This window comes from Aplidium turbinatum, chromosome 2 (assembly GCF_918807975.1).
Source record: "Aplidium turbinatum chromosome 2, kaAplTurb1.1, whole genome shotgun sequence".
In the NCBI taxonomy this organism is placed as follows: domain Eukaryota; kingdom Metazoa; phylum Chordata; class Ascidiacea; order Aplousobranchia; family Polyclinidae; genus Aplidium; species Aplidium turbinatum.
In genome coordinates, this window is record NC_137473.1 from 29,750,305 (window position 1) to 29,763,881 (window position 13,577).

At 37.6% G+C, this 13,577-nt stretch overlaps 1 protein-coding gene across 3 annotated transcripts in view; it reads left to right on the top strand.

Moving 5' to 3' along the window:
• Window positions 1–13,577, top strand: part of LOC145786740 (poly(U)-binding-splicing factor PUF60-like) — a 160,853-nt gene that overhangs the window by 107,490 nt on the left and 39,786 nt on the right. For all 3 annotated transcript variants that reach the window (XM_082598487.1, XM_082598471.1, XM_082598479.1), the window contains exon 5: window positions 6,172–6,262. In XM_082598487.1, the coding sequence (XP_082454613.1) occupies window positions 6,172–6,262 (91 nt within the window). The remainder of the gene's footprint in view (window positions 1–6,171; window positions 6,263–13,577) is intronic.

Here is a 13,577-nt window from a genome sequence, read left to right on the forward strand (position 1 = left end):
TTGGTACGTACCAACCCATGAGTCAGTCAATGCTTCCGCTAAAGCTAGATGTCCTGAGGCATTATCTGTATCTGCGAAATATTAAGTACACAAATGATGTAGGACAAACTGTGCTCTACAATGAAGTTTATGACTGCATTTGCAAAATCTACACAGCTGCATCCATTCCAGTAACAAAAAGTAAGACCAGAATAATAGCCGAAACGCAAGAACTAGAAAAAATGAGGAAGGAAGTTAACAAAAGAAAGAATCCCAAACGAATTCTTGACTTCACAGATCATCTAAGTTTGATTTTCTCTGTTCTTAAAAGTACAACTGATGTACCAATACCAGAGAGAGAATTTTACAATGACCAGTGCACTGACAGGAAAATGATGAATTCCTTCTCTGTTGACAAACAACAAACTGCTAAATATCAGCGTAAACTCAGAAATCAATTCCAGCTGACCAGCCTTCAACCGGAACCATCAACGTTGGAATGCCACGAAGAGAGCAGCTCTTGTCAAGGAAGCGGATCTGAAAAGAGCAGTGCAAGTAGCTCCCAACTATGGGAAGAAGAAACTTATCAGGAACACCAGTCAGCTTCTAGCTCTTCATACTTCACACAATCACTGCCAAATACAGCTGTTGTTGCAGCGCAGATCAATGTTGGTGAAGAGCAGGTAGCCAAAATTTTAACTGCTTATAACCAAGACATTGGTTACCAAGCAGTGGTAACGAGAAACAAAGTTTGTGGTCAGAGGGAAAAAGCACGGTGACAAAAGATAAGTGAAATGACTGCATATGGTATGTTTGGTATGGTGATAAGCTAGTTTTTAACTTTGTGAATGAGATTTTGAGCTATGGTAACAAAATTAACAGCTATTTAACACTCCATATATCAAACAGGTCTTTATTACGATGGGCGCCTGGATGCTAAAACGGTTGTGAAAGAGAGCACATTGCCTTCATCATCATCAACACAAAAAGAAGCCCACTGGCCACTACTCTGTTGTTTCACAGCCTGACGAAACTTATCTGGGATTTTGCAGCCCTGAAAATGGGACTGGTATGTCATGCATATGATTTTATATTATCTGTTGAACTAAAGGAGCTGGATAGCCATATAAAGCATAACTAGTACACATGATACAAAGTGAACTAAAGTAGCCTATGAAAGACTGCTTCTGTTCTTGGATGGATATTTTTAACAATGACACTTTTCTCAACAGATAAATGTGTAGCTGATAGCATCTTGGACTACTTGGAATCATTGGAGGTTGATGCTGGGGATATCAGTGTGTTAGGCTGTGACGGAACAAGTTGCAACGCTGGGTGGAAAGGGGGTTCAATGGCATGCATTGAACAAAGGCTGGCAAGACCGTGTCAACGAGTAGTATGCATGTTGTATCATTGTGAACTGCCACTGCCACTATCATTGTGAACTGCTACTACGCAAGCTGTTTGAAAAACTTGATGGTTCAACAACAGGCCCAAGTAGCTTTTCTGGACCAATTGGTCAGCTGGCAGCAACAGATGTATGGCAACAGCCTTGCCAGAAGTTTGATCCTCTCAAGCTTGCAGAATTTCCGTTGCTAAGCAAAGAAGTCGAAAATAGTTTGTCAACAGATGCAAAATATCTTTATCAAATGTGCATGATGGTGAATGATGGAAATATTTCTGGGGCACTGAAGAAAAAAATTGGTCCGGTATCACATGCACGATGGTTAACTTTAGCATCTCGCTTGCTCAGGATGTATGTTTCCATTACACCTGAATCTCCATCCTATCCTGCTGTGAAAAAGCTGGCAACATATATTGTTGGTGTATACTGGAAACTGCACATCAACATAAAACATAGAAGATCAATTCAACAAGGTCCCTTACTTTTATACCAAGAAATAGCAACCCAGAGAGATTTACTTTTAGATGTTGGTGATCTCAATGTTGTGGAAACTTGTGTTCAGAATAACTGCTACTTTGCTCACCCTGAAAACCTTCCTTGGAATGCTGGGGGATGACAATAAAGCTATTCGTTCAGAAGCTGTGAAGATCATTCTAAAAATCCGACGAACCAAATCACAAGGTAAACTTCGAGAATTCTACCTTCCGAAATTAAATTTTGATGCCACATGTTATACCAAAATGATAACAATGGCATGTGATGGAAGAGCTGCACCAACATACCTGACAAAAAACAAAGGATATCAGCAAATACATGAGCCGCCAATCCTGCAAAACTGTGACATCAAGCAGTGTATTAACTTCCCAGTTCAGTTCAATTACCCTAATCATACAGTCAGTTGAGCGAGCAGTTAAGCTAACTACAGAGTCAACAAGCCACATCACTGGCAAAGGCCGACAAGTGGGAGAAGCACTATGCAAGCTTTCTGGCAGAAGCAAGAAGTGGAATGGTCCACACTACCGTGTAACCAGAAAGGCTGCATTGCGAGAATAACAAGGGTTCATTGATACCAGATTATGGTTGTCATGATGTGTGCTTTTACATGCAACCCAACTGTATGGTTACTATAATGTAATGTGTATTTTCAAGTGCCATTCAGTGTATAGTTGTTATTGTGTACCGTTTGTGGGTCCTCCATTGCAGTGAAAATTGCATGGTTGCAATAATCTGTGGTCTTCATGCACCACCCAAGTTACAAACCTTGTTGTTGTACTTCTTGCTACATCTTAGTGCTTGAGAATACACGGTAAAATTTCATTAAAAAAAGTGATTGTGAAATACAAGCATGTGATAAACCTGTACTATTCAAGGACAAACTGGAAGTAGCACAACATGTAGATTGTAGACTGTAGTATGCAATACCTGCACCTATATGCCAACGTATTACTTGTACACTAAAAAACGAAACTTCCAAAATTAAGCCAAACTTATCAAAAACCTGTACAATGTGTACATACTTGTTCTCCATGAAAAACCAATAAAAATGAGTACTTACATGACCTGGTTAAGATGAATATTGTAAAAATTACGGCTGTTTTAAATTTCGTCAACTGGCGAGACGGACCGGGGCAGGGTCTAAACATAATTCAACTTCAAAAAAATTTTGGGAATCTCATTTTTTTGGGTCAAAGCAAAAATTTAACACCCAGGCCTAATCAATTTCTAAAATCACCCAAAAAGGGCCAGCCTAATATTTAGGTGCAGAGCACTGTGGCGCCCGTTCATTTAGGTGCTATTCGTAGTAAAGTCTGCAGATTGTTTCAGCTTGGCAGGTAGGGCAATGCTTTTCACACAAAAGTTTATATTGAACAGGAAAATATATTGTTTTTTTAATGGGCGTGTTCGGCATTTATTTGTTGTTAGTCCAGGTTTGCGTTGGCGAAAGCTTTATCAATAAATTATTCAAGTTTCCGAACATGACTGAGTTCACTTTTAGTTATATAAGTCAAAAATAACTACACTGAACATCAGTAAAAAATATGCCGTAACCTATATTCAAACGGGTGGTAGGCTTGAGTGAAGAGTAACTTAGTTTTCCATTAAAACCCCGACTAGGTTTTGCCAAAGCTAAGCTGATACAATCTGCAGATTTCACTAGAAATAGCACCTAAATGAACGGGCGCCACAGTGCTCCGCACCTAAATATCCTGACGCCACAGTGTGCGCGCCTATTTGACCAGTGCCTAACTGTCTGCGCCTAATAGACGTGGACCCCTGGCTACTCGCAGACTGTTTGCTTTACAGATCATCACCAGAAACTATTTATACATAAAAAGCAGCCACAATGAGTTTTTCAATTTATTAAAAATCTTTAACAGGCTGTTTCGCTTTTTACTCCAGTATCACTTCTTTGTTCTTTTTATCCAGCAGCCTGAGTAAACCTGTAAAAACCGTTATACAAGCTTGTCTGGTAGCCCACTGTCATTCATCTATGACGTCAAAAATTATAAAAAAACAGCTGATTAAAATAATTCAATAAGCTTGCTGTATGTGCGTTACAAAGTAACTTTGCTACAAAGTATTTACGTCATAAAGTACTTTTGTAAATTTTTTACTGTTAATGAATAGGGCCAAAATTTCATTTGGGTCATTTTGATAGGGGATTTCAGGTCATTAGAGTGCACAGAAAAAATGCCACCCTATTTTTTTTTCATCTTTGTAGTATCAAGTTTAACATCTTCAAGTTTATTACATTTACATAAACATAAAACTACGCAACAAATTAAGTATCGAACTCTTTCGACATCACAAGTAGTTATTCCTGAAGAGGACATCTTGTGATGTCGAAAACGTTCGATACTTAATTTGTTGCGTAGTTTTATGTAAATGTAATAAACTTGAAAATGTTAAACTTGATCACGTTGCTCGGCTTCGTATGCCTATGGTTCAACAAGACAAACTCTCTACCGAAGCTCTATCATTTATAGTATCATCTAACAAAATCAAGAAAGTTTTTGCTTAACAAAAAAAATACATGAAATCTTTTTTCATGACAAATGTGCCCACACTAACAAAGAAATTTGCTGTTTTAAGCTATTTTTGAGTAAATTATTTTTGCTGTTCTTTGTTTGACCCATTAACTTAGAAAAAATAATATCATATATTTTATATATCATAATGGCTCTTTATGTTGATTTCCTTGTTTACAGAAACGCTGCAAATCAAAGACATGGGTCTACCAAAATGATTAATGAAAAAGTATTTGTTCTCCTGTTCAATTATAGTATACCGTTCGATTATGGTCAGCGGTGGCTTAGTGGTTAGTGCGCCCGCCTCTGAATCGGTAGGCATGGGTTCGATACCTTGTCGGGTCATACCAAAGACTTTTTAAAAATGGTACTGAATCTAATTCCTGCTTGGCACTGAGCAATGGAATGGATTCGGGTAATAATGTACTCAGTTGCGCCTCTATACGGCTGCATTGATACTGTCTGCTTTGTAAAGCGCTGAGGAGCAACGCATTCTGCGATGGATACAGCGCTATATAAAAACTAACATTATTATTATTATAGTATATAATATTTACTGTACCGTTGGGCCATATAATATTATAATTTGTAAAGGGGTTGCGGGCCGGATGATCGTCCTTGGTTGTCGACCACTGCTCTAGAGAGAAATGCTTACGGTCTTTCTTATGGTTATGGCCTACTGAACTGTATTTTAAATAATTTGCTGTATTCTGAGTAAAGCCTGAGCACCTGAACTGACGGGACTCATGTTGCCAACCTCCTCGTGGTGAGTCCTGGTAATTCAAATTAATGAAGCGAATGGCAACAATCAGAGACCGCAACTCACAGGGCACCTGGGGTGGTAAAAGGATAAACCCTCGTCCCCGGTGTCCAATGAGAGAAATTCATCCTCATGTCGGAATAACAATCTTGCAGCTAAACGTTGAAGGCCTTACCAAAGCCAAATGTGACATGTTGGAACATCTCACCTGAACTGACACATTAGCATATTGACTGAATCATACTTTAACAAGTGACAAACAAAACCTTTATCTTCTTTCCAAATGTTTGAAAGATTATTGTCGATGGCATTGTCTTTTTTATAAGATTGGAGACGTGTGATTTCATTATCTTTCATGGGGTGAATTTAGTTCAACACATGGGAATTATATTATTGCATCAGATTTGTAAAAAGATGAGCAAAGATAATACAAGTGTACAGTCTAATCACTGTGGTATTTTGATAAAGGCATTGCCTACAGTAGAACTTTAGTGAATCAAATCACTTGATTTAATGAAGAAAATGTTTAGCTGCCCTTCCTCACACCAGAAAAAGGGGTTATGCCAAATCATGTTCGAATTGGTCGAACAGTTGCCAAAATGCATAACATGCAGATTACATTTCCGCTATTAATGGCAGTGGAGCTAAGAATGATTACTGATATGCCCATACCTCCAGACTTAAAGGCCTAAGCAGGGCAAACTTTTTTCAAATTGTTTAGAGAACAAAAAGGTATTTGTTAGAAGTTTGTTTAATGATATAGCTTTAACACAGCGCCCACTAGTGGTAATCTATTTTTTTTTTTACAAAATGTGCTCAGAAACTGCCTCTGTGGATGGAGAAAATGTTGATCAAATTTTCTCTAAACTTCGAATTTATGATTAATATTCATTAACACAAAACCAAAAAAAAGTAAAGCTGTTTTTGAGAAGGTCGGGCCAACACCTTAATGTCCACCATATACTTGCAATGACTATCATTTCTTGTTATGTTGCCAGGTCGGACCATCAAAGTAGGCAGGCCAAGCAATATCGGACAAGCTCAGCCTATTATTGATCAATTAGCTGAAGAATCAAAGCGATATAACAGGTATTTTGTTGTGACACTGTTTCATAAACAATGAGCTTTATATCACTAAAAAGTCCCAATTCTGAAAATAAGTTTTGAAACCAAAACAAACTCCTCAATACGCTTCATCAAATTAATGTTTGGATGAAAATTTATTGTTTAACCCTCTGTCTACCGAAAAAAATATATACAAGTTTTACCGTTGGGGTCCATTGGACCTCAAACTCCAAAGGACTTGTTTTGGACAAAAAAAATCAGTTTCAATGATGAAATTAAAACTCAATAGGAAAGGACGTAACCTACTACAAAAATCATAACTTACAAACACTGTAGAAAAACCAAAAATACTCGAAATTTAACAAACAAGTCATACAGTAGCCCATGCACAAACCAAATTGATACGGAATTGGTTTATTCTTGAGCAATGGTGAAACTACTAAGATAATTAGCTAAAAAAACGCATATTAGGCCTACATATTAGTTCACAAGAAATATTGTGAGTTTATATATTATCGCATTCATGATCAAATGATTTGCGAATGTTCTTGGCAAACGTTGAGTTTGCAAATAGTACAGAATTGCCTGTAATGTTTGGTGTTTGTGTCTTTCGCAAAGATAGCATCTATAGCCTTCTTTGATTTTGGCACCTGATCTTCAACACTCAACATCTGTTTCTTTTGTTTTGTTACGGATTTCAATGTTATTAAGTCAATGTTATTAAGTTGTTATCGATTGTCTGTCTATGGATTTAGATGTCTTGTTGATATTGAAGTCGAAGCTGGTAATCCAGCAAGCTCTTTTCCTAGTTGAATCTAAAATTCTCTTCTCCTTCATGCTGAATGTTGTGCTGCTATTTTCGCCTTGCAATTGATGCCATATCACAAAAGCATCGACAGCAGTGACATCGATCGTATTGTAAAATAGAGCTATCGGCAATCTTTTCGTCATTCTTTTGGAAGTGTATTTCCTAACCATTGTGTCAATAGTGTCAACTTCCCTTTTAGTGCTGATGCAACACACGATTACTTCGAATGCAGCAGGCTTGGGGTCCATTGGACCCCACAGTACAAGATGCTATTATTTTTTTCTATACTACTAACGTTTGTTTGAGATAAATAATTATTATATTGTCCTAAAGATCAAGCAAAGTTGTGAAAAGTCAAGGTATATCAATATCGCATCTGCTATATCTCCTGAGAAATCGCAGAGCGAAATTTGTTTTGGGGTCCATTGGTGGACAGAGGGTTAAAACAGAACCGATAATTTTTTTATCTTGTGACCCTATCCTGACTAGTGAATATTATACGACTTGACTTGAATTACTTTTTTAAACTTCTGTCATATTTCGGTAAATACACAACCAATGTGTTTAAAATCGCTTTCAAAGCACTTTATTAATATCTACATAATTGCGTATGTTTAAACCAAGGGACTCAAACACGATGGCCGCATGCGGTCTGTGAGGACTTTTGGTGCAGCTCGTGATGCATTTTTAAACTGAAATAATTAGCAATTGCAGTACATAGTTTTTTTATAGATTTAAAAAGATAAAATGCACTCTAATATTGCGCAAAAAATCTGACAATGCCCATCAAACTTCACACGACTTTTTAGTACTACTGTCGCGCCATTTTATTGCTACTAGAAACACGTATTGTTGCATTACAATCACATTTGCCTATTCACTTGCGGTGTCGTTATCGCAATAGTAACCTAGATATTTGCTGGTTAGTTCATTAAAGGTTTATTTTTTCTGCGCTTTTGACAGTTGATTGCAAGATTTTTGGCCTGCTCTCCTGGTCGTCGTTTCGTTTGCGTTTTTTTTTTCATTTTCATTTTTTTTCATTTTTCTTTTATTTTGCGTTCTTCCAGTGTTTTTCCATCTGTTTTTTCTTGCACATTCTTGGTGTGTTCTTAGCCTACTACCTTTTTATTGTGTTTTAACTGTGTTATTTTCTTAATTAATTTCTTATTGTGTATTGTGGCCCTCGGATTAATTTACAAGTGTTCATGTGGCCCTCACAGCAATTTGAGTTTGAGACCCTTGGTTTAGACCAGTGCTTCCCAACCTTTTTCAGTTTGTGACCCACTTTTAATGCAAGTTTTATTGTGCGTCCCACAATGAGATATAACATCTTTATTATGGCTTCTTTACTACTGGACCGTACGTACTGAAATAGTTAATGCGACACAACACATCTAATTGTTACATTCTTCTCTCGTGTTGTCGCTATATGTCAGGGCATCCGTTAGTTAGCCACTGCTTGGTGTCGTCATCGATGGAAACTAGACCTTCCATACCATGAGGTGGTCTGTATAGCCGGCAATCCTTGATAATGTGGGCTGCCGTCTGCATTTCACCACACTCACAAGCAGCACTCTCTGCCAAGCCCCAGCGCAACATGTCTGCACCATAGCGTTTTGCACGTCTGCACCATTTGTTACATTGTTGCATAATTGATATCGTACGTAATGATAATGCAATTATTTCTCGATATATAATAGAAAACAGTGTGTACAATTCTTGAAAATGACAGTCAACAAATGAAGTGAAGATAAGAGTAGCAAAGGCGTGGTGCTGTTCAAGACCAAACTGCGGCTTGTGAGATACATAGTCATGTCGATATTTTCAGAAAATTTTAACATTCAGTAACATTTAGAAATGCTTCGTGAATCGTGACCCACCGGTTAGGAAGCACTGGTTCCTGTCGTCTGTTGTATCGCATCTGTGATCGCAGTACTGTATGCTATCGCAATGGATGCAAATAAAAACACGATTATTATTATTATTAGACCAGGCCTCGAAATTCACGGCGGACACCGCGGTCATGTCCGTCGTCACAGCATATGATGTCCGCGGGAAGTACCATCTAGATCGGTCATATTTGTCCGCCGAGAAAATTGATCAAAATCGTCATTGCATAGCACGAACAATTGTTGCGAATCTATAATTTCCCGTGCATTCTAGCGCGCATCTAGAAAATGTGAATACTGTGTATAATATCCCTTATCTTTCATTCAAGCAGGAAAACTTTCGATATTTATAATTGGTGACGTTGAATCAGCGTAACAAAGGTGAATTCTTCGCCGATGAGAGTGCCGGTACTTTTACACTAATCGCGCGCAACTTCGTTCAAGTCTTACGTCACAATGTCTGACTTTGATCTCCGAGTAAGATTGATAAGGCAAAGTTGGTTACAAAATTAGATTATACGATTCGGCTATTATAGCAAGATGCAGTAGGGTGTGCCACTTTGTAACTTTTTTTTCATAACCAAGGTCTCAACCCATTTTGGGGTTCCTTTTAGGACCAAAAACTATCCCAAAAATTTTTGGGGAAAAATATTCGAATTTAGTGGCGCCACAGAGCACTTCGGAGCAAATTTGGCCGAAATCGCTATATCTGACTGACCGGTAAGGATAGAGAGTTGATTTTAGGCTCTATTGAAAGGTAATCATCATGTTTCTATATGCTTTAAAAGAACATTTTTCTCTAAAACAAACAAAAATTAAGTTATTGCCAAAAAACTGATTTTCGCTGAATTTTTGGGCATTTTTACTGCATTACATAGTATTGCCTTACACTTTGTATAGGTTTTAGCAGATTTTTTTATTGGTAGTTTGGTGTTATACAATACATGTTAGGGTGGTCCTCAAATGTATGCAAAAATTTCAAACTTAAAAAATTGAAGTGCACACACTTCTATTTGGTTCCTTTTTATATAAAAACATTCCCCTGAAAGTTTGAAAGAATTTGATAAAGGTTTAGAGGTGCCAGATTACAGGTGAAAATTTAATAAATAGAGCAATTTACGAAACCCACCCAAGATAAAGTAACATTTGCAATTGTACTTTAAAAAGACATAACACATCATGGCAGAACGAACAATAAACATGAGAAAAGTGATATGTAGGAATACTGTACTCTCATCCAACTCTGCAGTAGGAAACATGATATAATTTTTCAGTACTATGCTTTGTGCATATTAATAACTTTGCGTCATTATAACTCCAAAGTATATTACTTGAAAACTAAGTTTAACTCGCAACAAGATTAACTGGTGCATTCTAAAGATAAATACATAATACAATTCAGTCTGTGGACTGATACACTTTCTGAAGATTTTTTTTGCTGCAAGTCGGCAGAGCATGCCAGTGCTGTTCCACAACTTGTAGAATGTATATATTGAATTTGCTCTTCATCTTTTATTAATACATTGTTAAAATTTTGCATCAAAGCAACACCTCTTTCGGCAAAGTCATTGATTACATGGAGCCCACCAACAATGGCAACAATGGCTTTCTTATAATTGTCATCAACATTCCATGATGTGATTTCCACCTTCAGAAAGTCACACGATAAGTTGAGAATCTGGAAAAATCTCATGGTGTTTGATGTGACAAAGTGCGACTGATCTTTCGATGAAATATCATCTGGTACTTGAGAAAGACTCTTTGAAGGTGTACTGCTTTGATGAGTTAAGGCAGAAACCATGGCTTTTTTTTTGAGTAACAGAAACAGCATCATCAAAAAAATGCCAGGCCCACAAGTTCTTCACTTATATACCACAAGTGCCTCGAAAATGTTTTCTTGGCTTCTTGCGATAAACCTGTATCATGTTGCTCATACTCATTTACCCTTTTTAAGAGCTCCAGGTCATGTCGTTGTGCACATTTAGCTAAAGGTGCTGTGAACCATGATTTTACATACACCTTCAAAACAAACAGAACAAATCGCTTTAAACCACGTTGCTCCTGACTTGACAAATCAAACTGCATTCGAAATAACCAGATTTGGAGTGCATATACAGCAGTTGCCATCCATCTGGAGCGATGAAGAGCACCAGGATGACAGAATCGAACTCCACGTGGTGGTGTCCTGTTGAGGATTATGACCGATAATTCTAGAAATTCTTAGTAGTCGTCTCTTGGCTGATTATTGTTATGCAGATGGTGGATACAGAACTGTATGACTTCATCAGAAAAGCTTCTGTCATCTTGTTCCAATGTCACATACCCATCTTTATTCAATGTACTCCATTTTGATTTAAATCGCTTAAAAAGGAGAATGTCTGGTCCAGATGATGGCCCAAGGCATGTCAAGAAGGCTTTTTGTAATATTATTTCCAGAATATGGTGACGACAAGCCAGATAAAGCATGTTCATTGTCCTTGTTCAATTCTTTTGAAATTAGGACACAAGCACCAGACTTGTGACCAGTATTGCTTGCTGTTGTGTCGAAACACATCGCTTTTACATTACTAGCAACACCCCAGTCCCTGACACATGTCACAACTGCACTTCCTGAAGATGACAGCAACTTTGGAACGCCGAGCAAGTTATTAGTAGTGATGGCAATCGCTTAATTACTGCATTCCCACTGATATCTGGAAGGAGTTTTCCATCCCAATGGACTGTGACTATCAACATGGCTATCAATTAAGGCTATCAACATGGCAGCCAAGTAGGCTAAGTAATGGTGGTCAGTGAAATGGAACAACATCATGCTGTTAAAAAGAGATTAACCCAGTTTAAAAGAGGACATTTTCTACAATTATATCAACAGTTGGATAATTACAACTTCAGTGTGTCAAGTATGGTTTTACAGACTGTAGTTTCCCATATGTTTGCATAGGGAAAATATCTAAATTTTTAAGGTAAGTCTGGCACCTCTAAACAAAGTTCAATCTCTCTGAAAATTTTACAGGGTCCATTTTTGGTCATTTGGAGATGTTTTGGGTAGTGTCACATTGCATTTTCTAAAATTCGATTTTCGGGACCACCCTAATACATGTTAATAAGTGAGTTTATTCTTATTAATGTATAGTAATTTCGTTCTCTTCTCAAGATCATATCGCCCTTGCTAAGCTAAGGCTTGTCAACGAATGGTACTTTGTGAATAAAAAAAATGTGCATGTTTTTTTACTAAAGAGAAATAAAACAAAGTAACTTCGTTTTATTTCTCTGTGGTTCAACAAAGCAAACTCTCTACCAAAGCTTTTTTTACTAATTAAAACAAAACAAGGATAATACAGCACAGACGATAAAGAAATTTACAGCAGAGTCACAATATCTTAAATTACAGTCCAGATGAAGTGGAAGCAAGATCAGCATTTAGCAAAATTTCTTTCTTTTGGTTCGGAACCAATCTTCTTACTTCTGGGACTGTTTAAAAAAGTGCAGAGTTCTGCGCCTTGTTCTGGGTTAATTTGTTATATGTCTTTGCTAATAAAATTGCCCTTTCTGCAGCGTCATTGTCTACATACATATGCTCAAGTGAATGTTTAGCAGCTATATAGGAATCATATTTGCTCCTGTGTGGAATGAGCCAAGAATCTAGTCCAAACAAGTTAGACTGTTAGACTAGTAATTAGACTGTTTAGACTAGTAATGGTTAGACTTGAAAATCATATTGGTCAGAAATTGTTGCATGTATATTGTCGTCATCATATTTATGAGAGAGTGGTGGGTGATATTGCTGAAACTGTTCTTGGTAAATCAAGCTCTCCTGAGACTGGCCTTTACAAAATTATGAAAGATGTCTGGCTAAACGTCAGAGTAAATGACTAGTTTCCATTTCTAACATTTAGCAGAAGCCTTGACTCATATGTTAAACATTTTGTTAAATTTGCAACAAATGCATTAAAAAACCTCTCACTAAAGGATAACTATCAAGAGGTTCTTGAGTATTCTTTGCTATTTCTTACATCATATCCCCATGACATGATAGCCCCTATGATCAAAAGCATTGGTGCAGTGATGCAGCAAAATTTGTTTAGTTTTGGTATTACAGTAAGAAAGAAAAGGCCCAGGGAAAATTCACTTTCGCTCACATGACGCGCAAAAATAAACCTAAAGAAAAAAGCCTAAGTGAAACTTTGCACAACAGAAAATAGTAGCGTTTCAGTGTAGAAGTTTTCCGACTCGTGCCCAGAGCATTGTGACGCAAGAAGCCACACGACCTCGTTCGGTGGAAGTTAATTAGTTATGCGGCGTATTGAACAGCTACACCGTGCTTTGACTTTTCAATCGCACGTCGTTGTTCTGATGAAAGCTTTTCAGAGTCAGTGACTTCGTTGGAATTTTAAAAAGCCTTCTAATCCGTACCGTGGCTATAGTTCTCAAATGGCGAAGAATTAGGCCCATCAAGATAAAGTGATTAAGCATGACGATCGACGCTAAAACTGGTGTGTCCGCCGTGAAACTTAATTTGTCCGCCGAGATAGCTTGCTCAGACCGGACACGTTTGTCCGCCGTCAACAAAAACGAATTTCGAGGCCTGTAGACTGAGTCATTCCAGGGATAAATTGTAGTAATTGCAAACTAAGTGCAATGC